The 27424-nt window shown below is 37.5% G+C and overlaps 1 protein-coding gene across 1 annotated transcript in view; it reads right to left on the reverse strand.

The window, feature by feature from the left end:
* The window catches only part of CNTNAP2 (contactin associated protein 2), a 1817652-nt gene extending 1792739 nt beyond the window's left edge, over positions 1-24913 (reverse strand). The window contains exon 1 of the mRNA XM_036328432.1: positions 24184-24913. Within this exon, the coding sequence (XP_036184325.1) occupies positions 24184-24280 (97 nt within the window). The 5' untranslated portion in view covers positions 24281-24913. The remainder of the gene's footprint in view (positions 1-24183) is intronic.
* Positions 24914-27424: the final 2511 nt, after the last annotated feature.

The following is a 27424-nucleotide window of genomic DNA, read 5'->3' on the forward strand; positions in this document are numbered from 1 at the left end:
AATTAGAAAAGAAGCCCCAATTAGAATAATATGAAGTAAAAGTTTATATGGAATATAATCAACTTATGGCATAATGTTTATTTTCTGTTCAGATATAGTAGAGTGGGTAATCAATGAATTAAAAAAAAATAAGAGATTTGATTGACTAGGGACAGATTTTGGTATATTTAATTTCTGCCTTTCTGCTATTTCCTTCTTGGTTTCTTATAAAACCTCTTTCATTCCCTTGTAACTACTATTTCAGCGAATACTTGGGTTTTTCTATTTCTCCCTGGCCTCCCATAGCCAACATCGTGTGCACGACCACCATGCCTTTGTATACAGTTTTTACTCTGCACAGAGGTGCCCCGCTGAAGGGGCAAGACCCTGCTGAGTTGAGGTCATGATGGTCTACAAAGTTGTGGGAGGCAGTGTCTCTTCAGAGGAAGGGAAGGAAGCAGATGGAAAGAAACCCTCTGCTCACCGACACCTGAACTTCAGGGCTATATCTGCTAAAGGGAGGAAAACTTTTACTAATTCAGAGACTTCCTGTAGTCTAGAAGCAGCCCTAGTCTTAAGAGTTGCTATTCCCACTGCAAATATTTCTAACGTCTTCAATGGAGTGCTGATTATGGACATCAACTGCAACCCAGTAAGATATGGGTCAATAACAAGAACATACAGGGGGAAGTCACTGTGTGTAAAGCTGAGAAAACACAGCAGAAGACCTAGCAGCTGTTAGTGTCTCTGAGCAGGGAATCAATGCTGAGCCCTGTTTGAGACCGTCTTTCCCAGCGAACCATACAAGTAAGGAAGAGTAACTTGGACACTGTGAATGCTTTATAATGTGGACTAGGCTGCTTTGCTAACTTCACCTTGAATTGCACATGACTAAAACTTTTAATTTTCCTGTATAGAATGACACACACGTCTGATATAAATTTATAAGTTGCAACATTAGTGAAATTTTAGTGATGCCTAATAAGTGATAAAATAACGGGAAAATCTGATGATTTTAATTCATTAATAGTACATGGTAGATGTTTAATGTGAGAAAGGAAACCATGTAATGTGACCTGACCCCCACCCCCATCCCCCACCCCCGGCAAATAAGGTTGTGTTTTTGAATGTATAATCTTAAAATTAAAAAAGAAGTTACAAATGCATCTAAAGTTTTTAATGACACCATTGTTAGTTAAATATAGAACAGTTACATGCAAATGTTAACTTTCTAAGCAAATGAAAACTGCATTTCTCCCAAAGTTTCACAGTCAACTTAGCTTGCCTCTGGCCAGCCAAAGGGCAGAAAGCTGTGCTTTAAAAATTTCTAGGTGAAGCCATCTCTTGATACTGGATAGAGTCATACCGTGTTCCATTTCAAACTAAGTAGGAGCTATTTCCTTTTGCATTGGGAGCTGACATCCCTTCAATTAAAGAAAGACTATGTCAGAACAGTCTACTGTGGATAAGAAGCCAATGCACAAAAGGGAAACAGAAGTGATGGCAGTTCCTTAGCAATGGTTCTTAACCTTATCAAATCCAATGCCACCTATGTATAAATAAGCATGTATTTCCCTTTTCATAAATCTGAAATAAAATTTCATTGAAATATAATCTACACAGAAAATATATACCTTAATCATCCTATATAATAAAAGGCTAATATGCAAATCGACTGAATGGCAGAACGATCAGTCACTATAACGTGTACTGACCACCAGGGGCAGATGATCAATGCATAGGGGGAGCACTGCTCAGCCAGAAGCTGGTTTCAGAGTTGGTGAGCACAGCAGTGTTGGTGGGAGCGTCTCCTACCTCCGCAGCAGAGCTAAGGATGTCCTACTGATGGACATCCCCCAAGGGCTCCTGGATTGTGAGAGGGTGCAGGCCGTACTTAGGGACCCTCTACCCCCGAGTTCATGAATTTTGTGCACTGGGCCTCTAGTCTATAATAAAAGCATAATATGCTAATTAGACAGGATGAAGCCAGGGCTGTGAGGGAAGCCCTGGTCCCGGGTGCCTGCCAGTGGCCCAGAGGGAAGTCCAGGTCTCGGATGCCAGAGGGAAGCCGGTGCTGGCAGCCGGGGGAAGGAAGGTCTATTCTTGCATGCATTTCATGCATTGGGCTCTAGTTTTAATATAAAGAGGAAAGTGATTTATAGGAACAATATACATTTCAATATGGAAATATCCAAGTACTGCACACCAAAAGGTCTAACAGTCAGATGTTTTCCTTACATCGGGAATCACCATGAACATATAGCTACAGATACAGATGGACATAACTATGTTGTATTTGCCCCTCAGATACCATGAACACCATTGTTTGTGATTTTCTGAAACGGTTAGAAACTCAATTTCATGTCCTGAAAAAGTACAAAGTTTCCTCCATTTACACAGTAGTTATATCTAGAAAATTAATGCATACTAAAACTATGGAATATACCTTAAATTGATACTCAAATTCTAGTTAGGCTCTGGATTCCGATATTTCTAAACAGATGCTTTATTTGCTTGAATCTTATAGGCATTGGGTGGTGGAGAATCTTTGCACACTGCCAGATGTTCAAACCGTCCTAGCCTCCACCCTCTTCACATCAGTAGGCAGCAATCCCTTAATTTTATAACTAATAAAAACACTACAGCAAATTCCCAAAATGCTCTCTTTGGTTCTGATTTCTTTGAAACTCTCTTCATCATGGAGAGAAGAAAGAGAGCACCAATTATCCTTTCTATTCTTCACAGCTACTGCTGACATAGAGAATAAACTATATGAAGATCCCTTATCAACAAAATATGGCTTGCCCCTGTCAAGGATTGAAATCACAGCTGCTATTAAATATGCAAGATAAACTTTATGGGAGATGCTGTCAGTCCTTCAGACTTCCAAGCTTCAAGTTAAAACACCCATGGGAATAGATATTTTCATTGGTATTAATGATGACAGTTAAAAAATGAGATTTGTATTTCAAATACTCTGTCCTACCATCTTTCTACTTTTCCCCCCAGATGTCAATGACACGGTTCTGAAACTTTAGTCACCATGGATATTAGACACTTCAGGACAGAGAAACGTACAGCACCAAAGTGATGAGGAAATGTGGTGGGTGTGGTTATTAGTTATAGATAATTAGAAGGCTGAATTAGGGCACTAGAGATAATTTTAGAAACGGGTTTTAAAAGGAGTCAAAGATAAGGAATGGAAGGGAAAGGGGGGTTTGAATATGCCCAAAGCATTTTGGTGAAATATGTCAAGGATTTAAATACATCCCTTCTTGATAATTTTCCTTTTCCATGAATGATGAATAAAGATCATGTCAGTGTCTTGAGTCATTGAACAGGAAGTAGTTTCTGCAATCCATCCTGGGACTGTACAATCACCCCTCTACCTTATGCTTTGACATCACAGGGGAATGTCTCCTTTCCTCCTTTCTGGTTCATCTGCTGTAGTGAGCTGTCTACAAACCACATTTTTTTAAATGGATTTTTTCTACATCAATCAGAAATTTCTATCTTTTGAGGCATAATCTGAGACACAGCAGGAAGTTAACCAAACTACAGAGTGGTAGGAAGACAGGCATGATGGTGTTACACTCCACAGAGTGACTCCTGCAGCTGGGCAGACAATCCAACAGAGGGCTTGGGCTGTGGCTGGACCTCATTGGAATGCTGAATCTCTAAAACCATTTGTCAATTACCTATTAATTTCACACAAAGATAATGAGAAGAAAACTGACATTTATTAAATGCCTGCATCTTGCCATTCACTATAGTATGTACTTCTATATATGTCATCATTTCTTCTACAGTAAAATCAAGTAGGTATTATTATTCCCATCATTTTACAAATGAGAAAACTGATGTTCATAGACATTAAAGCACTCCTAATCCCACAGACATCTTTAATAGATTCCCTTAGCTGAATTTGGGCTAGTACAAAATCTGTTACATTCATACAACAAATCAACATATTAAAAGTAACTGACAGACTGGATGGAGGAGTGTACTGATAAAAATGAATGGGAAACTCAAATGTCACCCATAAACTTTTGAAGAAAATTAATCATAAACACAGAGGAAAGTCGGAAGTATGCAGAGTTTTGTTGCAATGGAAAAGTTTGATGTATACTTGAATACAAATAGAGCTACCATACTCTATCTAAATGGCTTTAGAAGTCTTTTTTTAATTTAAAAGTCAATAGTCAAAAGACAATTCTGACATAAATAGGATGAAATAGCATTTAGTGGTGAAAAAAGCTCCACAGACATGAATGGTCAATAAAATAATAAACAAAACGATATATTTAATCATTTTTATAGTCACATCAGTAAGTACTCAGGATAATTTTACATGTATTGGATCAAGAAGGCAGCATGGGCGTGAGGAATTTTATTTATACAGAAATTCCAACTATGTGAGCAACAGGTTTCCTAATAATGTAGACTAAACTTCAACACCACACACACACACACACACACACACACGTGCATCTTAGAGAGATTGAGAATTTAACACATTATAGTATACCGTATTAGCCAAACTAAAAATGGATTCCAAGATATGAGTGTTCAAAGATTATACTTCTAACCATATACCACAACTTCCCTTAATACTTGTGAAGACTATTGTCTGTAATGCTCAACATCTAAGCCAATTTCTTGGCTATTTTCATTATTTCATTATTCACACACTTAATAGCAGCATTAGATCGCTTGTATGAAAATTACACAGTAACACAGTAAGCTCTCAGTCATCAAAACAAAACAATCAGTGCCACAGTCTAGTGATTGATATTTTTAAAATAAAAACCTTAATGTACCTAATAAATTTGTGGGCTATCAATGACTCTATATTCCTCAGACCTTCCATATCCTTCCAAAATTCAATACACAAAACACATTATACTTTTCACAAAGTAAAGAAAGTTGGAAAATATAATTTCACATGTAATTCCTTGCATAATTTCCAGAAGAAAAATGTTAAAATTACAATGTGATATTTGTCATCAATTTATAGCTACAGTTTTACAGTTTTGAACTTAGGAAATTTTTTTTCTCTTAGGATGCTTTTCTTACGTTACACCACACACCAAGTTTTGGCTTCATAACATGCAAAGAATGGGGAAAACAAAATTTGATTGAAAAATACGTAAACATAGTTTGAAAAAATCCTATTAATATTGTTAAATATAGTGTTCATGCAGCGATAACTAGATAACTTTCAGTAATCTTTAAAAATTATATTAGATGTACACAATGTTGGCCTTCTCACTTAACTTTTTAAATTTACTTTTGTTTCAATTTTCTCTAAAATTAATTTAAGTTGTAATTAAATGTTACTTTCAAAAATTAACTTTGGTCCTATCTGTTAGCGAATTCTTAAATTTGAAAATTTATTTTGCCTATGGCCATCACGTATAAATCCCATCATGAGAAATGGCCAGTTTTACCCTAAATCACACAAGGTGGTGCCAAAATAATTCCATCTGCTCACTGTGTTGGGGTTCATATAAACTCACCATGAACAATGATGGTGCTACTTTGAAAAGTTAGACCGACCACACCCATGGAAAGTAACATACACCCAACAGCAGAAATCAAGTTGCTGGATATTAAATGGGAACACGGGCACCGAGGGTAAACAAGTGCCTGGCTCTCAACTGCCTCCACCTGCTCCCATGTTTAGAGAATTAGGAGGCTATTCACGTCTCCCAGGAAGCCCCGCCTGCTGTAGTCAACTGAAGCAGACCCCAGGAGCCAACAGGCAACCCAACTCCGATTCCTATGGAATCATGAACGTCCTCAATACAACCCTTGGCACCCGCTAACCAGGCTAATGTGTCCTAAACATTGAACTGTCTAGACTCAGAGCAAGGGTGCCATTACTCATACTCTGTCCAACTTCCCCATTACCATCAACTCCTGATATTCAAAGGCTCTTGAGGATAATTTAAGATTTAAAATATAGTCACGGTAATACCTTGTGGTCCCTGGTGAGTTGATTTTATACCAAAGACTGACTCTGAATGTCTTGTTAAAACTGAAAAATCACCTTATTGGCATAAATGCCATGTAGTTTAAAGGAGAATAACAAGAGTATTGGCAGCCATCTATCATGCTCTATGTAGTAATTTCTGGTTGTATACAAAGTAAAAATCACAATCCATTACCATTAAGAAGGGCAGACAGTACACTGATCAATACCATGCACCTTACTAAAGCTTTTTTCTATACATTTAGTCATCTATACAAATATGTTTTTCTATTTATAAGTAGGAATAATATATAGAAATAATCACAATTTTTTTAGTAACAAATCTTTTAAAAATATAACATATACTATAAAAGTTGGAGATATTTGCATATCAGTAAGTTTCATATTTTCATTGTAATATTAGAATAAAAAGGAGTGCATACGTGCATACTTTATCAAACATGAGGAGAAGAGTATTTGGTAATTGAGATTAGATTGATTTGGGCAGAATTTTACTAGTTTTAACAGAGAAATTGTTTAACAGAGCATTCTTTCCTTCTGTGTATTTGTGATATTCTATAATAATGACTGGTTTTTCTTAGAAAGCATATTTCTAATATTTTATCAACTACACAACTATTTTGTTATTATAGTATATAATAGTGTCATTTAGCATATCTCTAGAAAACTGTATGTGCTAGAACAAGTTGTTTCACTTCTTCTTAGAATTCATTTTCCCTAATCTTTATAATATTACTCATAAGTAACATTAATTGATGACTTGTTATTGGTAGGGCAATTTGTTAAGCATTTTAAGTACACAGTACTATTTAAACTTCAGTAACACCTTTAAGCTCCAGTTAGAAATAAATCAGGATTGAGGTTTGGAAGAGGCTCTTGTCATTCTTTTCTTAGACTGGAAAGCCTGGGAGATTAGAATCACAGATTTTAAAAATTATAATGGACTTCAGAGATAACCTAGTTTAATGAATGCAAATGAAAACTTAGATTATATAATCTCTCTAAGTGTTGGTCAATTTACATAAATTGACCCAACTAGTTAGTTAGAAGAAACCCCATATCTAGATTTTTTGGTATGTTTTTCCCCAAAGCAGTATCATAAACTACACTACTGTACCTTCTATTTATATCCAAAATATTTAATAGCATGATATGATTATACATTTTCTTTTCAATTTTTTCGCTTCTTAATTTCAAAGTATGCAATACATTTGTTATGAAATCCTTCATTACAGATTCCAAGTATGAAACCTTGCTATTCATGTGGTTCACAGACCACTCAGAGCATCAGCATATCAGATGCACATTTAGGTCCCATCCCAGACGTCCCGATCAGAATCGGCCAGGGAATTCATGTGCACATTAGCAGGTGAGAAGTGCCGCTCTATAAAGTTCCTACTTCTTCTACACCAACCTCCTCAATAGCAGCTCCAGGGATGGACTGCATGGACTAATGCTCAATGGCCAACAAACACCCATGGAGAGCCTCCTGTTGGACCGTGCTTTAAGAAAACTGACCTTCTACTAAAGAACATACTTTTGCACATATTCTGAGACACCTATATAGACACTATATGGGTTCGTTATTGATACCTAAGCAACTAGCACTTGTAGACCACAGTTTATCCTAGACTTCAAACCAGATGAAGGCTAAGCCTTGATGTATGGTCAATGTTGCAAAGTTAAGCTTCAAAGATACTGAAAGTATACAAAACTTAGAGCAAGCTTTATATCGCTCTCTATTTGAAGTGGTGTATTACTCAAATTCTTAAATATTATTCTTTAGGTTCTTTAAACATTTGATGTGAAACCTACTGTATTAAGAATACAGTTACATTTTCTAATCATCCTCAGACTTGCTGGCATTTTATCAATGTGCACATTTTTAGTAAAATTCAGCCACTATCTATCCCAAAAGATAGAAATCAAACTAATTGAAATCTTACTAAAATGAGAAAAAAATTTAAGTATAGCACATGGTAATATCAAAGGTAAATAGGAAGAGTATGAAACCATTAGTCACAATTAAAAATTACTATAAATATTTTGTAACTATTGAGTTATATCAACATGATATTTTTATGTGAAAGTATGTTATAATTATATTCTCTATTATTTACTTCCTTAAATTCAGCTATGAATGAGCCCTGGCCAACTAGATCAATTGGTTAGAGTGTCATTCTGATACCCCAAGGCTTGATCCCTAGTCAGGCACATACAAGAGTCAACCAGTGAATGCATAGCTAAGTGGAACAACAAATAAATGTTTCTCTCTCTTTCATTACAGATTCCAAGTATGATACCTCTCTCTCTCTTCTCTCTCTCTTCTTCTTGCTTTCCCTTCCCTTCTCTCTCTCTAAAAAAAACAACAACTAAAAATCAGTTATGAACAATGCACTTTGAAATATAGGTCAATTAAGAAATTGTCTCTTATACATATCTGCTGTTTCAATAACACATATATATGTCAAATGATCAAAGTTATTTATTTTATTAGAAAAAGTTTTAAAGCTAAATATCAGTGAATTATTACAAATATTAGTACTGACATTTATAAATAATTCTGGAATGATCTCTCATGTAGACAATATTGTCCAGGAACAAAATAATGTTTTTACATAATGAAACAAACATTCCATTTTGACATTAAAATTATTTAGGCTATACAAACTGACTACAATATAATTATAAAAATTGAGATACATTTCTAGAAATCGCATATATACATACGTTCAATTAACATTTCTAGCCCTTCCTGAACAGTTAAAAATTGGCTTTACTAAAAAATACTTTGTTCAATTGTCCTTAATTTCTTTTGGATTTAAATGTGTTTTGTATTAATGTGTTAAATAATTCATCAAATTTTCAAAGGGAAAGCAGCATTTAACTTTTTTATGCCTAGTACTCTACAGTATGGTGAAAAACAACAACAAATTATTTGTTAAAAAGCAGTCCTGGATATTTTCTTTGCTCATTTTTATTGTTTGCAGAGATTAGGAGCAGTGATTTGTTTCCTCAATGGTGTAACCAGGGTTCCCTATACCTTTCCATCTTCATGTCTGAGGAGAAGAGGAGGAAATGCAGGACAATAAGAAAGCCAGATCAAAGCAGCCTGACAGAAGTACTTAGGTTTCAATCTCCCACAAGTAGAAGCAGAATGTTTATCTTCTTCACTCTCTCCTCGGTCATTCTTTTCCGTAAATGAAAGTTCTGGATACTAAAAAGAACATTCATAAATGAAAAAACAAACATTTTCCCAAGTTGGTTGACTATATTCTAAGTCTGTAAGTCTCTGTGGCAAGGATTTGGAAATTGTGAAGATAAAAATGTAATACATACAGGGTGTCCCAAAAAATGTATACACATTTTGAATAATTATTAATTCCAATGGGTTAAACCTGAAAAGAAAGAAAGATCAATTGAGCTATCAGCTGTTAAAGTGTGTATACATTTTGGGGGATAGCCTGTAAACTTTGCCAATCTTAGCCAGAAAATGACAAATAGAGTCACCTGGATGAACTCAGGCTGGCTGCAATGCAGGGCCTGATTAAGGTCAGGCAGATTGGCCAAGGGCTCTGCTGAGCCCGAGTAAATAAAATGCCAAGAATTCACTATGAATTGTCAATAGGGCCATAATATGGCCCGAATACTATTTTCCAGTGACCAACTTTCTCCATCATTTTTATGATCCTATATATTTTCCAATTCATATCCTCATTATCTAAGCAGCAAAAGGTAATTGTTAATTTTGCCGGGGCCTTGGCCAAGAAATCACATAGCTTTTTATTAGAGGTAGTTGCTCATTTTAAAATTATAATTATTAATATTTTCTACTTCCTAGAGATTATAAAACCCTTCAGGACAGAGACTCCATCTCTGCAAATTTTATAATCTCCAGAGCTTACTACAATGATCTATTTTTAATATAAATTCAAATGTTTTCGTTACAATTTAAGCTGGACCTCCAAAAACCCTGGGCCCCTGATTTTAGGGGACTTAAAGTAACATCCACTGCTTGATTTCCCAGTGTTCTACTTATTTAGAGAGTCAAATTCAAAACGAAACAACTGTCAAATTTGTTTTTAGACTTTCCATCACATTCCAGGAAAGCAGCTTCGTACCGTCTGCCCATATGGCTGACAAGTTAGAGTAAAAGTGTTGATGCATTTGGGTACGTTCCTCATGCCCACAAGATTTCCAATTTGCAAACGTTGTGCTTTCAGAAACAATTGTGAGTAAGGTATTTGAATACTTACTACACTGAAAAATGGGCTCTACTAAATACATTACTATACACAGTTTTAATAATTTCTACCATACTTTTTCTAAAATGTGTTTTTATTGATTTCAGAGAGGAAGGAAGGGAGAGGGAAATAGAAATAGAAACATGGATGAGAGAGAGACATCAATCAGCTGCTTCCTGCATGTCCTCTACTGGGGATCGAGCCTGAACCCCCCCACACACACACTTCCCCTACCCTCAACCCAAACCATATGTGCCCCCCCCCCCCCCGCATGTGCTCTGGCCCAGAATCAAACCAGTGACCTCTTTGTGAATGGGACAACACTCAACCAACTAAGCCACACCAGTGGCGCTCTACTATCCTTTTTAACATGAGTATATATTTGTAAATAAATGACTCTTGAGTACTAACATCTCTGTGCAAGTACAGCAATATCATATATATCGTTACATATAAATGTTAAGTTGTAAGTTCAATTAATATAGATTATACATTCATTACTTCCTTCAATTAAGTCTTTCTTAATATATTTGCCCTACATTGTAATCTCACTTTTTGACCACTTATATGTGGCATTATGTAGAAATTAGATAATATGCGGGTCTTATATTTGCTAATTGTTTCAAATTTGTCTTAGCTTCTCTAGTAAATTATAAAATAAACTAGAGGCCTGGTGCACAAAATTTGTGCACTGGGGGGGAGGGTCCCTCAGCCTGACAGATAATGAATTGAAATTCTTGCAGTCTGGGAGCCCCATGATCTATTGTCCCACAGAGGTAGACCCCGCCCACCCAGCTAGGGCTTCGCGATGGATCGCCCCCACAGAGGGAGGCCCCTTCACCCGCCACAGCCTGCAGGCCGTTGGCCTTGGCCTTCCTCTTTGGGACAATTGTGGAGCCCCCCGATTAATCCCCCTGCTGGCCGGTGGCCTGGGACTCCATCTGCAGGCAACCAATTGCATCACACCTGCCTTGGCTGGCCTGGCACCAGTGGATGTCATAGCATGGTTGTCCAGACGGTTGTTCCGCTGTTTGGCCAGTTGGTCAATTTGCATATTATGCTTTTATTATTATAGATGTCCAAGGCAACTGCAAATGATTTGCAATATTTATAGACTCTTGTCTATCATAAATCTCATAGAAACTGTATAATAAATGTTTACTACATTAAAAATAACAAAAAATTACTAAAGTTAATCTGTCCTCACGTACTGGTCTTTGCACATTCTGTATTTAATATTTTGATGTAGGTACTATTATTTCATTATTTTATGTATTAGAATACTGGGGCTCAAATGTTTCAATAATTTTTCCAAAGTCACTGAAGCACAGAGCCAACAACATAACCCAATGTTTTTGACATGAATGTCTACGCTAATTACCACCGTCTGATTCTTTCTTAAAATAATATGCAGACTGCCGCTTAATATTTGTACCAAATCAATGTCAATACATATCAGCTCGTAATCATTATGAAACTAATTTTCAGCAATGACTATAGAATATTAGGTTACAGTGATCTCTATTTTAGGGGCTTTTGGGTGGGACACCCATTCACAGTATAGGAGTATTTATTGCATACATTTATGGAGACTAGTTTTGACAATAGAGAAATCTTGCCACAGATGATAAAGAGAGCTGTGAACTCTGCCATAGACAAGACATCTAGTATCTAAAATTAATGGATGGTACATATATACATACATACATACATACATACATACATACATACCACATAAAACACCCACATACAGTATTTTGATTTTTGTTTGCTTCAGTGATGCCTTATTAAACAAATTTGTCATTTTAGGTTGAGCTAAAATAGACTACAACTACTTTTAGTTTATATGATCAATAAAGACAACACAACAACAAAACAAAACAGAAAGAAAACAAATACAATTTTCCAAAATCTTTAAAAGACTGGATATACTTCAAAATGACGATTTTTAGGAAAATGTTATCTCCACCCTACACCCGAATCTATGCTGTGCATTTTACGTGCAGCGATTTATAGGCTTTTAATTCTAGACAGCAGACTTGGCAGATAGTCAAATTCATCCTTGGAGTAAGGTTTCCTTGAAGCTTATTTTTAACAGAACTCCTAAAACATATATTATTCATCAATTAAAGATAATAAGTGATTTTTGTCTCTATTTCCAATGAGTGAAGATTTATTTCTCTCTCTTTGATAAACTATTAAGGAGTGTCATGTACTCTTTCAAAACTTTCTTTTCATTATATGTTTCACAGAAGACTTATTCCAAAGTCACTCCTCATCAGACTGAGGTCAAACTTAGCCAATCTCAGAAATGCATGCTGTCCTCTTCTGCTTGGAACATTCTTCCCTCCTCTTTTCTTGGCTACTTCCGTCTTATCCTCTAAGTTCTGGCTAACATGTATCAATGGAGAGGATTTCCTTAGTCACCACCCACTGATGAACTTGCCTTTGGATGGGCTGAGATGATTTAATTTAAATGTTACCATGCTTAATAAATAAAAGGGAGATTTAAGGTAACTTATTAAGATCAAGTATCTCAAAAAAATATGATAATTTTGAAATAAGAGTCAAAGAAATGATAAGCAGGATGCTTGACTCACAGAAGCTTATTATTAAATGGCAACATTTTTCTACTAAAATTTTATAAACTGTATGTGTTACGTGGAAGCTTGTAAAGAGTCTAATAAGTAGAATCATGAGACATAATTTTAGTTGTAGGCCTAGGGCAGTCATTTTTCCCAATCATGCCAATCTGCAACGCATGCATCTGAGTGGTCCCTCTCCCACTATTTCTTAGGCAACTGCTGTCTCAAGACAACCCGTGGAAGCCAGCCCTCTGGTCACTAGTATGCAGACTATTAAAAGACTATTGTCTTTCCAATTGTGCATCTGCCATTTGAAAGTTCAATATGTAGAAACAAGCACAGTATGGGATGCACTAAGTACTATAATTATAGACATATAAATGAAAGAACAACAGATCTGAAAGCCTTCTACAAAAAAGCTCTATAATGCCAATTTGAGAGATGAACCAATGTCCTTTTTATTTATAAGACTAGAGGCCCAATGCATGAAATTCGTGCAAGAGTAGGCCTTCCTCCCTCCAGCTGCCGGCACCAGCTTCCCTCTGGCACCCGGGACCCAGGCTTCCCTCCAGCTGCTGGCAGGCACCCAGGACCTGGGCTTCCCTGGCAGCCCCAGGAAGGTCGTCTGGAAGGACGTCTGGTCTGATTAGCATATTATGCTTTTATTATTATAGATTCTGAAATCTCTTTTTGAACATGGATAAGTTATTCTCACTTTACCACCTATAGTCTAAACAGGTACAGTAACAGCACATTTTAAGTTCCAAAATTTATATTTTGGGTGATTATATATTTTTTGTAAATCTAAAATGTCTCAGATCATTGTAGTCAATAATTATGTAATCATGTTTTTCATGATATTAAGACTACTCATATTGCAGTAATATTTCCCTAATATATTTCAGGCAAATAACAGATAATAATTTGAAATTAAATTACCTTTCACATTAAGTAAAAATTATCTTTCAAAATAACTTTAATAGCCCTATTACTTTTGAATGACAATCCTTTGAAATACTTATCTGTTTCATTTTGTTTGCTAATTCATACAGACATGTCAATTTTAAGGCAATATTTTTATAACATAAGGGCCTTTAGTTACAGACAAAATTTTTTGTAACTAATATTATTTTTAAATTATATTACTTCTAAATAAAATGCTTTTAGCTAGAAAAATAAAACTAAGAAGAAAATATGTACTTGATGTTATAATCTCACTATCTGTACAATTTATATACAGAACTAACCCATTTCAATTCAATTGAATTTATATAACACTACTTAGATGCCTAGGAATGTTATAGCTAATTTGAAGGTTACAACTCAATATAACCACAGTCTCTTCTCTTAATGGATATATTAATCTTTGAGAATTAATTATCTATCTATAAAAATAGTGGCTAAATTTTAAAATTGCATTTAATAGGATTTTATCATATATGTCTTCAAATATTTTTGGCAATGGTTATTGGGAAAATATTAAGCTTTTATTACATTAAAAGCCCAACTACAATTACTTACCAGAATTTACTAGAATGTAAATTTTGTGTCAGTATTAGGGAGAATTTGATAAAAGTAAGAAAATGAAACTGGTGAGCTTTATATCTTTTGAGCATCTTTATGCTGTGAGAATTCCAGAAGAAAAGTAATTCACTAATTCTATATAATAAATTCAAGGCAATTAATACAGTTCCTAATATTATGAGATGTTCATTGAAGTCTAGTTCCTTTGATACAACCACACCGTTATATCTATTAATCTATCAACAAAATATAGACTTTGCTTGTGTAAACTATGGGATAGAAGAAAAGGGACTAATTTGTGTTATCAGAAGGCAGGGCCATAGGAATCAATGCAATGGATATAACATTTAAAACAGACTTCACTGAACTGGCAGGCTTTACAAGGGTAAAGACTGTATAGAATGGAGGATATTTTAAGGTTGAGGCACAGAATGTATAAAGCTTCAAATGTAGAGATGGAGTTAATTTAAATTATAAGCAAATTGAATATGTGACTATTTTTGCATTTACAAAGGATACTTTTGTTATATTAAAAATCAAACCACCTGACATGTCTTGTCAACTTTGACAATATCAATTAATATCAATTAATATGCTAGATAATGATATACTACAGATATAGCCTATATAATAAAAGAGAAACATGTAAATTGACCATCCCTCCGCTACACTCACTGGCCAATCAGGAGTGAGTATGCAAATTAACCTCACAAAGATGGCGGGTTAATTTGAATACACAGGTGCAGAGCAGGAGAGCCAGCAGCGAGTGGAGTGGAGTGGATTGGGGAAATTGGCCCCCCAAGCTGCCAGACGGAGAGCAGAGAGGGAGAGCTGGCAGCTTGAAGGACTTGGCAGAGTGGGAGGCCATGGGATGGAGACAGAGCAGGAAGGGAAAACCAAGATTGTGGGGAGCATCAGGAATTCTGGGAATAGTAGTTTTGGTGGCAGCCCCAGGACCAGAAGGGGCAGCCCAGAGTACAGCGAGCACCAGGAATGCTGGAAATTGTAGTTCTGGTGGCAGACGGATCTCGTAGACACTAGCAAGTTTCTGTTGCAGTGGGGGATGGAGGGAAAGCAAAGGTGAGAGACATAAGTAAAATCAGAGTGTCTAAGAAAAATTAAAGGAAAGATATCCTAAAACTTCCAGGAAATCTCCAACAATGAAGCAAAGAAAAAAAATGCCTCTATTATTCTGTGAGCAACAAACCAAACTGAGTTGGGGTCTCAGACAATTCGCTCATATGATTGCAAAGACAGACAGAAACTCCTGGGTTGGAGAGGGCTCCCCTGAGTGCTCCCAGATTGGAGAGGGTACAGGTAGGGCTGAGGGACCCACACATCCCCCAGTGCACGAATGTCATCAGAATATATAACAATTTGATTAAAAAACAAGTAAATAAAAAAGAAATAGCATAAGGTTTTTTCCCCCTGTAATGCCACATGAGAATCAATTAACTCTTAAAGCAAGGTGAAACACAGAATCAGAGAAATGGAAATTCAGTGACACACTATTTCATGCTCAGCCAGGAGTGCCATGGTTAAGAACACAGTTCTGTTGGAATAGATCATACTGCTAACCTGGGCAAAATCTATTTAACTTCTCTGCTTGAGTTTCTTCATCTGCAAACTGGGGAGTTGTTGTAAGGAATAAATGAGTTAACACATATAAAAAGTAGTGCCTGATTTGGAGTACACTCAACAAATATTAGCTATTTATACCAATTAGCAAAAAAAACCCAAACAACCAGAAAACATTTCAAAGCATAATAATGTCTATTGCTGCATGATTATGGAATAAAACATTTATTGTTGCTGCTGAAAATGTAAGTCACTACAAATCTGAGGAACTCAATGAGGAAACATCTATTAAAGAAAAAGCATATACATTATTTTCAATATTCTTTTCATGTGAGAACATCTAATAATAACCAAGTAATTTAAATAACAGTGAGTGAATTTTATCACTAACCAAAAGTTAGCTGAACATTTTCTGGTGATAGTGTTATAGTATATTTGATAGGGCAAATTTGATAAGATTATATAGGGTGTCCCCCCCATAATGTATACATACTTTAACAGCTGATAATTCACTTAATTTTCACTCCTTTTCAAGTTTAACTGATTTAAAATAATGGGTGAAGCCAGACTGAGTTTTGAACAACAACAAAAAAATTCATCTTAAAGTGCCACTAGACTTCTTATGGGAATATATAAAAGATCAAATTTATTGTACAAAACCAGCAACAGTCCACGAATTGAGGGCACACAAATATTGAACAAACGATTCTTGATGTCTGTGATTCCATTGCTTCATGTTATCAGCAGTGCATGAACCAGAGCAGCCATCAGTTTGAAAACAGGCATTGACAAAAAAAATTATTCATTTCTGTAGAATCTTTTAAATTTGAAAATGAACTGTATGTGAATAGACACTGACTTTGTAATCATTCAAAGTGTGTATACATTTTGGGGGACACCCTATATATGATTGCATGGGGCATTGTATAGAGAAGTTTTTGATTCTGTGACCATATTCAGATGCACTGAGAAAAAAAAAGCCATTATAAATTAGCAACATCTGCCTTCATGGTGGCATCAAATTTATGTGTTTATGGCTATGGGCACAAAAGGAGAAGAAAAAAAGCCAGGTCATCACATATTCTCAGGCTGGTTGACACTGAAAACATTAACCTAGCAGCATATTCATTTAATCATCTAAAATTGACATTCACATATGATTTTCCAGACGTATTTTGTTTGGTTCAACAAAAATGCTTCAAATACACTTTTTACATCTATAAATTTAGGCTTAAAATTTATTAGCAATTAAGTAAGTTAATGCAGCTTAGACCATTGTTAATGTATATTTAGTAAATTTTAAACAAGTAACACCCCTAAAATATGCTAAAACTTTGCCACGAAACATAATTTAGGCTGAAATTTTTCATGTAGTTCTTCTGTTTATATATTTTGTCCAAAATCTGAAATATATAGAGTATATGAAGAAAAATATCTACTTATAAATTTTCTTAATAATTTGATTTCCATTAAGAAGTGATTGTCCAGTAAAATGAGTTACAGAGTGATATAATTTAATAAACAAATGTTTTATCTTGAGTTCAAAATAACCACTGGAGTCCATATAACTTAAAATTATCAATAGGTACCTTTTGTTTTAAGAAACTATTCTTAGTGGTAAACATACTATTTTCTTTGGCAAATCGTGGTATCTCACTGCCTAAGTTGTTTTATTAATTCAAAGTATATGTATTTACTTTTTCCATGTACTCCTTTGAAATAATACTAGTAATCAAATAACATGATGGCATTATATAGTAGAAAGTTAGGAGTCAAAGAAATATTTTTCTTTTTACATACTCCTTTTCAAAATGATATATAATGCATAGAAGTGAGCAATCCTTGCTGAATTTGATTAAACTTTACATAACTTGATTCCAATATAACTGCACCACACATCACAGATTCAGTGAACCTGACAGTGTGAAGTCACACCTGCATGGCCATTTTGTCCGATTCACGTTCTCAGACAGCTAAGACACCAGCCCAGTGCAAACAAAGCAGGGGTGATGGGCTAGCAAAGGGGAGTAGAAACCTTATAGATGTTTGGGGATATGTTTTTCCTGGTAAAAGTATTCATGGGACTAATTTTACCTCCTCCCTGAACATGAAAACATTAAAGAATGTATCACTATGTATGTTTGTGAGAGTATTTCCAACAAACGTAAGTCATAAGGAAAATGTAGAATATGGCCCTCAGGAGCCCTTCCGCATTTCTTTCCCACTTTTGCAGTGTACCGAGAATATCTCTGCAGCCAGCAAGCTCAGAGTCAACCAATACATCTTTATTTCCAGATTTCCTACTATCAGGGGAGTTTTAAAAATCTGGAGTGCTATAAAAAACAAACAGTTACTTCAAGCTGTTGTTATGAATAGTCTACCCCCAAAATGAACTAAATAAGAGTTTAACAAGATCTTTTTCAAAATTTACAGTTGGGGAAATTAACAACATTGTTTACAAAGTGCATGTGACTCATTTTTTAAGAGAATAATTGACTCAAAATATCTAACTCTTCTTAATTGTGCAGAAGGGGCAAGAACATGAAGTAACTGCCAGCTCCAGGCATGTCAAATTCCTGTGATACTTCAATGGATGAGATGGAACTGAATGTGTTAGTCTTTAAAGTCTGTAACCAAGATGTGTTTAAATTGGTAATGTTATTGACCATAGAAAAAGCAATTGTATTCTAAGTGTTTCTCTAAAAAAAAAAAATACCATCACTAACAGGACCATTCAGAAATATGAATGAATGAACGAATAGGAGGGTTTTTACAGATCATAATGAGAGAAAGTCCAATTCCCCAACTAAACATCAGAAGTGAAAAAACAACTTTTTAAAAAATATATATTTTTATTAATTTCAGAGAGGAAAGGAGAGATAGAAACATGAAAGAGAGAATTATTGATCAGCTGCCGCCTGCACACGCCCCACTGGGGATCAAGCCTGGGACCCCAGCACGTGCTCTGATCAGGAATTAAACCATGACCTCCTGGTTCCTAGGTTGATGCTCAACCACTGAGCCACACCAGCTGGGCCAACTTTTATGTTGTTGCTGGTTTTTAACATATGCAAAAGTTTCCTCATGTCCATTTAGTTCAGTACTAACTAAGCTAATCATTGGCAATTTTAATATATCTGGGTGTGATAGGATACACTAACTAGCGCTCCCACCTCTGCCTGAGTATTAGATTAGAAATAAAGTCACAGGTAGAGAGCAAATATGACCCCCTTACATAATAATTACTAATACAGGGGAGTATGGCTTAAATGTATGGCAACAATTGGATGCATTAACTTTAATTCTGAAATGTAACAGACTTTCTAGCCATAGCAAGAACCAAAGGTTCCTTATCCTATCACATAAATTCTTGCAGAGGCATAGCCTACTCTTATATATATATCTTTCAGCAGAATCGATACCTTGTGCAGGCAGCCTGGAAGGAAGAAGAAGGAGCTCAGTACACTAGCTACTTGACCATGTTAGGTCAGTCACTCTACCTAACATGGCCAGGAATGAGTGAACTGTAGAGATAGAGGCTAAGAGAGTTGCAAATGGAGTTTCCACCTCATAAAGGAAACAGGATAGAGAGATGGCACCTCCATGTCCCAACAACATCTTTAGTTGGTCAAGCTGTCACATGCAGGTTGGAAAGATCCCAGGAGATGGGAGATCCAGTGTTTTCACTAATCACTGCTGACAAGTATTCTCTTTTAAGTTTCTCACATGAAAAGTTAAAGGCTATGCAAAGATCATTCCATGACTATTCTTGCACATTAAAGTGTCAAAATTCCTTCCAAACGCCAATCATTAAATGATTATACAAATATGCCTTATGTTTTAATATCTACTTAGCTTAAAATATGTATTCTTTAGAAACACTGATAACATTCAATGTCAACTACTTATGTAGATGTAAGTATAGCATTTGCTTTATTTCCATAACATCGTAGTTTTGATGTTAAAATTATGTACTCTGTTGTTGAACTTTGTAAGTAGCAATAAATGATAAAGCACTTCTCTACAAGATTAGATATGGGAAATTTTTTAAATTACATGTTGTATTTCTTCAACTTAGTAGCATCCATCACTGCCCAGATAACATGGGGTTGGTTCTCCAGATGTTCAACATTTTTAAGAAAATCACACGCTAGAAGAAATAGGAATTTCTAAGCCTAGAATCTCTCCTTACTCTGTACAAATAATACTGAGTTTTAAAAAGAGAAGCAAGACGAGGGGGAACTACAGCAAATTCCTTTTATGCTTCAATCATAAAAACAATACATCAGAAATGAAGACTTAATAGTTCAGCCTTAAAATTTTTATTATTAAGATTTTCTCTGGAAGAATCTACTAATTAAAACAAGTGATTTAAAAATCTCAGAGAAGTTAGAGAACTTGAAACACCCTGCCAATTAAAATAGAAAAAATAAATTAGAAATATGATTTTTAAAATATGATATGCATCAAACAACTTTGATGTTAGTTGTCATCTGAAAAGGATATGTTTTCTGTTTGAAATGGTATAAAGGTTAAGGAAAGCCTATATTGAATTGTGAATTCTTTCTGTTTTTTTACCCAATTTTATCATAGATTGGTGTTAAAGGAGTAAAACTTGGACAAAGGTTCCTGTTTCCTGAATATCTGTACTGATAATGAAATCAGGGTTATACATTTCTCTTGAAAAGGTAAAACGACATTTTCTTATTAGTTTACATTATATAAATATGTATTACCTCTTATCAACCAATACATTTTGCTGCCCTAACGCACTTTTTTATTTAAATTCATTGTATTAAGACAATGTTATTTTCTTAATTTAATTTTTCACAATGTAAATATTAATTAAATTAATTAAATTAATTTTATTAAGACTATGTTCAAGCTCAGTATTTACTTTTATATTTATTATATACTTTATACTTAATTTCACTATTTGAAAGATACCACTTGTAGGGTATTATATAAATTCAAGAGAAAGAAAATAGGCCAATTTACTGTGGTTTTGATATTGTTGCATTACTTGAAGCAATTGCTCATAAAAAAGACTTATCTATGAACTTGTAGGCAGTTAGACTCCTTGAAAGACACGTCAGAAAATATATAAATATTTTACATACAATAAATACATAATGTAATCCTATATTAATAATATTATGTGTTTGTATATTATATAACATGCATTTAAAGGATTATACATACAGATATTGATATATGCTTGTATATGTAAAAACATATTTGTTAAAAAGTATTTGATCAATTGAAGACACACTTCATAAATGTGATAGTAACTGAAATTATACTTTAATGGGTATATAAAATAATGTAAAGTGACCTCTACCAGAAAGCACTATTTAAGCAAAAATTTAATATGCTTTGGGAATAAATTAAATTCATGAAATGCTGCCTCAAACTCCTCATCATTTAGAACTGCACTATCAGGGTCTTTCAAATATATTCAAATAAATGCAACTCCCTAAGAGAAAATATTCTACTTAAACTTTACTACATATGTGACCTATACATGTATATTTATAAGGAAGGAAAGTTATATGATTCCATCAGCTCAGCATCAGCTCCTTTTCACTATCCGTCAGGAAATTAGCTCTTTCTACTTAATCCGAGAGACGTGCTTATGTAAAGTTACTTTAGACTGATTGTAAGAAACATCGTATCAAGATATGGCCTGTGTGGTTCAGTTGGTTGAGCTTAGTCCCATGCACTGAGAGATCTCCAGTGTGATTCCCTGTCAGGGCATATGCCTGGGTTTAGGATTTGATCCCCACTAGGGGGCGTGTAGGAGGCAGCTGATGGGTGTTACCTTCTCTCTCTCCCTCCCTCTTTTCCTCTTAAAAAAACCAATAATAAAAAACATATTTGAAAAACATAGTATCGACAATAATATGCACCTCAATATAACAGAAAAAAGCCAAAAGCAAATATATATTTGAAATGGTATTGAAATGAAAAAAATATTTAACTGTATCTTCTACAAATGTCCATCATATTAAAAAGTTAGTTGAGGACAGAAAGTTTTAGCACTGTCATCATATTTTGAAATGTGTACCAAATAAAAAGTTACTTTTTGATTTTTTATGGTACTTTTTGTCTTGTGATGACCTCTCCTGGTTGAGCTGTTCATTATTGTAGATGCACGCAGTTACCATTTTTCCCCTTCGAATGTTTTCAGTATTAAGAATATAACTCTCATTCTTCTTCAGAAGAATTGTATATGAGTACAATTTTTCATGAAGTGTAAAAATGTAAATTTAAAGTACTGAACACATGAAACTCATTGTAATCATTCAAGCCTATTATCACTCTTATTATTTAATTCATTTCCAGGATTTGAGGCAACTTTGAGTTTTGGGGACACAATTGAAATTAAAATGAAGTGAAAAGTCATCTTAATTAGGCCATTATACATTTTTAAACAATGAAATATAATCGCTCAATAAATGTATTTTAATAATCAAACATAACATTAATTATCTTAAAAGTAATGGTCTCTGCTCTTCCCTAGCTCCAATTTCTAACTAAGTTGGAAAAACGAAGAATATAGTTCTGAAATAACAACTTTTCCATTCTTACCCAATGGTTGCATTTGTGCCAGGCTTGACACATGACAAGTGTTTCAGATTCATCCATTACAACTAACGTGTACAGAAAGATGAAATACAGAAGTCAGGAAAAACCCTGGTTTGAGCGCTTTCAATCAGTGAATGGAATAAACTTTCTTCATAATAAGTTATTTTCTTAGAAAAGTGGCAGCTAGTTCGATATCAACAGACCTTGAAGTAGAATCAAATTTCATCAAAATAATTTCCTCAGGATACAGTCAGATATTTATGTAAATATTAATGCCAAGCATCATATTTTCACAATTTCTGTTTCAATCTATTAAATTGACATTAAACATTAATAATATATCACTTTTTAGGTTTAATCTGTTTTTTGAAGAAAAAAACACACTTATAAAATGTTTTTCAAGTTCATTATAAACTTTGTCATTTAGTGGCTTCCGTATCTTTCGGTGCAAGAAAAGCAAAGCAAATACTGTGTCTGGGAAAATATCTCAAAGCCAATGCTGGTTCATCATATGACACTGTTATGTAGTAGATTCTTTTGCACACCTGGTTAAGTCCTTTTCGATACTTACTCTTATTCATATGTACACCCCAGAATAAGAACATCGATATTAACACACAGAAACACAGGTGCATTAATGCATCCAAGGATCTTGTAAACAACAGAGACAGGACTACTTCCCATAGGATTAATTCTGGAAAACACTGAACTTTTTCATTTTAATGGAAAACATTATTAAACTTTCATGATTACTGTTAAACACCTTGCTCATTCTCAGAAACAAGTCTGTGCGTATGAACTTTACCCTGAGATTGCTATAGGCGACCTTAGCAGTGTTTAACTCTTCCTGAACCAAGGAGCCACCATGCGCTTCCAAAGCAATGCAGAAGATGGGGTGGAATCCTCTGTCTTTCTAACCTCATGAAAACATGAGCGATTTTTTAAACAAAAACACACTGAGATAAACACATGGACTAGCATCATTTCCCTGAGAACTTGAAATCTGGTCATGCCTACATTACTGATGCGTTGCACTGACTGCCCCAAGTCCTAGACTGCATTACCTCAAACAGCCAAAGAACGCAAGCAATTTCCGTGAGAATACTGGATCCACTGTCTCCATTTTAGTAAGCAAGTACTGAGTGGTCATGAACTTCTTGGGGAGGGTGGGAGGGAGGTTTAAAGACAAGTCCATAGGTGTCCAAACGGCTCAAAATGTGCTCCTCTTTCAACCCCAAATCCGTGCTCATGTAAGTGGAAACCATCAACAAAAATAAGAAACTTATTTCTGCCACAGTCGTCACTTTCCAGCCACTGACCGACCTCCCTCCAGAAGCAAAATGCCACGAACTTCGTCCACACACACAGACACTCCGAAGTGGAGGAACAACTCCCCAGAAGCCGTCCTCTACACGCATCACTCTAACCCAGCAGTTGCCAACCCATCTCCACGACCAGGCACAACTTTCCAGAAACATCTCCAGCGTCACCACCCTGGGCCCCGCACCCGGGAGCGCCGGGTTCGGAGTTTGCCTGCTGCAGTGGCTGCAAGTGCGTGACAGCGGGGACACGCACCCAAACCGGGGCGAGCACCGCGGATGCACCTGGGGGAGGGCACCGACCGGGGTGGCACAGCCCTGCGGCAGGGACGCGGCCGCGGTGCGGGGCGAGCGGGGAGCAGGATACTCACGGGACGCGGAGGGGGCCGTCCAGGCTCTGCAGAGGACGCCGCTGACCAGCCCGAGCCACAGCGCTGCCCCGCAGCCCGCTGGCCGCGCCGACAGCATCCTTCGCCTCCCGGCTCGCGGTGCTCCGGAAGCTCGCTGCGGAGGGGCGCCGTCCCACGCGGCGGGGGGTTCTCCCAGGGTGTCCGGCCGTCCTCAGACCCCTGCGCACGCCCAGCGCCGCCCGCCGCCGCCGCTCGGCCACTCCGCCCCGCCAGGCTCCGGTCCTGCCCGCTCCGAGCCGCCGGGAGTCGCGGCTTCTCCTCCGGCGTGTGGGGCTGGCCTTTGCGCGGCGCCCGAGAAATGCCCGGGGGCAGAAATTCACCCCGAGAAAGAAAGGGAGGGGGCGCCGAGGAGGGGACCCCTACCCCGCTCTCTGCCTCTGAGGGGGCGAAATAAATGACCCGAGGACCGGGGGGCAGATCCGAAGAGCGCAGGGAGCCGGGGAAGAGGGGTGCGCGCCGGGGACGGAGGGGCAGCTGCGGGGGGCACGGCGAGCCAGCGCGCCCCTGGCCGCTGGGCAGCGGGACTCCGAGGGGTGGCGGCCGCCCGTCAGCTGCGCTCACTTGGAGACTCGGGGCCGGGGACGCAGCCGGCGGCGCGGCGCACGCACGGCCTCAGCGCGGCGCGGCGCGGGGCAGCATCTCCCGGCGGAGCAGCCGAGCAGCAGCGGGCGGAGTGCTGGAGACGCCGCCAGCAGCGCCTGCAAAGCCGGCGGCGGGCTAGGCGGGGAGCCCTCCCTCCTCCTCGCCGCTCCAGTCTCCTCCCAGGCTCCTCCTCCTCCTCCTGCCCCTCCCGCCCCTCAGCACCCCCCCCCCTTCCCTTCCCCCCCCACCCCCAGCCAGCAGAGCCCTTCTGCCCAGCCCTCGCCGCCTTGGCCAGCAGACAGGAGCTGACACCCCAGGGCCCGGGCGCCCTCGGACGAGGCGGGGGCCCAGGTAGGAGCCGCGCGCCCCTCCCCCGGTGGGAGGCGATGCTGAAGTTGGGAATTTGCTGGGCAGTCTTGGCACCCGGGCTGCCCCCACCCCAGCCCCGGGAAGCAGAATCCCTTCGCTCGGGCGCCTTCCCTTTGACTTCCCTCCTCCCCTTCACGTAGAGATGGTACAGGCTCCCCGAGCTCTGGCCCCCCGGGATTCACAGTCAGGCGCCCGACGGGCAGGTCTTCCAGGGGTCCTAACACCAAGTGATGGAGCCGAGCCTCCCGAATGGGGCGGCGGGGACTGCAGACGCCCCTAATGCAGATGTTTTCAATACGTAATTAATTCATACTCGTGCATATGCACAGGGACACCCTGCAAGCCGAGGCTGCCAGGAAAACTACATTCCGGTAAACACGCGCAAACCCAAACTGAAATAAACAAGCAGACATACGGATAATTGCTTCAGGGTCTCTGGTGCATGACAAGTACCAAGGATGGTGAATATCTCTAGAGAGACCCAGATTTCCTATGCCCATTTAGATATTGCCCCTCATAAATCAGACGCTATTCTCTCCAGCTCCCACCTGTCCACCCTCCCTCCTCCATCCTTCCATGCAGGCTCCATAAAGTACTTGGAATCTTATCCCTCTGCAGAACCAACCCTTTCCCTGACTTTACTGACACAGTTAAGAATGATTGGCCACCTAACTATCTAACGATGTTTAGGGAGGGTCAAGTAGGAGTAACGATGTCTTTCAGTATTATGCAAGGAACAAGCATTTGCCTTTCAAGATAAATAAAATTTTTATAGAGACTTGGCTACTCCTGCAATAGACTCGGAGTTTAATGTTATGCTTAGGTCTCAGAAAGGTCCTCTGTAAACAGTACCTTGCGTTCAATGCGTAATTAGCATGGTGGTAATGGGCCTGATTCAGCATTCGTTATTAGATCTTTGTTTCTTATTGATTTAAAGGGATATGTTCTAGAAAGAACTGCAGATTGGGTACAATCTGGAAAATGAAGAAACACTGCATCCTCTTACTATACAACTTGCTTCTTATAAAGTAATAAACATATTCCTGTGGGTTATTGAATACCCCCCTTTTTTTAAAAAAAAAAAAATTAGAATTCCCACAGATTGTCAAAAGTCAATGAACACTTTCCAAAGCCCTCTGGTAGATAACTGCCATCAACAATTTGTAAGACCTCAGAGAAACCAGTCATTGGAATAAAAAATATTTTGAGGTAGCACAACTTTTCAGGAGTCAATCCTTTAACTATGTCTGTTTCTAAGCATTGCAGTAAACTCCACTAATGTGGCACTAAAGTTGTTTTTTTTTTTAATAGAAAAATAGAGGAGGACACAATGGAAAGTATTACTATTTCAGTATTACAATGGATGCCATTCAATTGATATCTCAAGCAGGTTTGAAATGATTTTGTTTCTTAGGGTACTAAGCAACAGAAGCCTGCAATACTTATTATTTAATCATTCTGTAACAGAAAATGACATGCCTGAAGGTGTGTTTTTTGTTGTTGTTGTTTTCCCTTCAAAAAGCATTCTGATCACTTTGTAAACATTTCTCTTAATGAGTAAAAACAAAACAAAACCTGGTTATAGCCACACATTTGTAACCAGCCTGTAACAACACTGTGCTACATAGGATGGTCTTACTTCATGCTATGTGCCCTGAGAACTGGCCTTCATCTGTTTTCAGTGCTTTTTGCCAGGTTTGAAAGTTAATTATGTTGTACTAGAGGCTTGGTGCATGAAATTTCTGCACAGGTAGGGTGCCTAGGCCTGGCCAGCGATCAAGGCCGATCTGTGGGGCAACCGGAGAGGCAATCAGGGGGCCCCCTCTGGCACCGGCCTTGGCTGGCCTGGGGCCTGCAGGCTAGAGGCAGCTCCTATGTTGAGCGTCTGCCCTCTGGTGGTCAGTGCGCATCATAGCGACTGGTCATTCTGCTGGTCTTCCATCATTCAGTCAATCTGCATAGTAGGCTTTTATTGTATAGGATTCTTTGAACTGTTATTACCTTTGCTTCAAATTTGTGTTCATTAGATATGGACATTAGGATTCACAAATGCTTAAAGAAATAGGGTTTTAATAGCTTCTACATCTGCTATTTTTTAAATGCTAATGCTACATTCTTCCTATCCAATTCACCATTTTCATCATTAGACATTAAATTTAATAAGCACCTTTTTAAAAAAATTTTTCACTTATAACTCTAACTATTAGTGAGGAGATAGGAACTACTAAGCCTATTTGACCTGGCCAACTAT

This window comes from Myotis myotis, unplaced genomic scaffold, assembly GCF_014108235.1.
Source record: "Myotis myotis isolate mMyoMyo1 unplaced genomic scaffold, mMyoMyo1.p scaffold_m19_p_11, whole genome shotgun sequence".
In the NCBI taxonomy this organism is placed as follows: Eukaryota; Metazoa; Chordata; class Mammalia; order Chiroptera; family Vespertilionidae; genus Myotis; species Myotis myotis.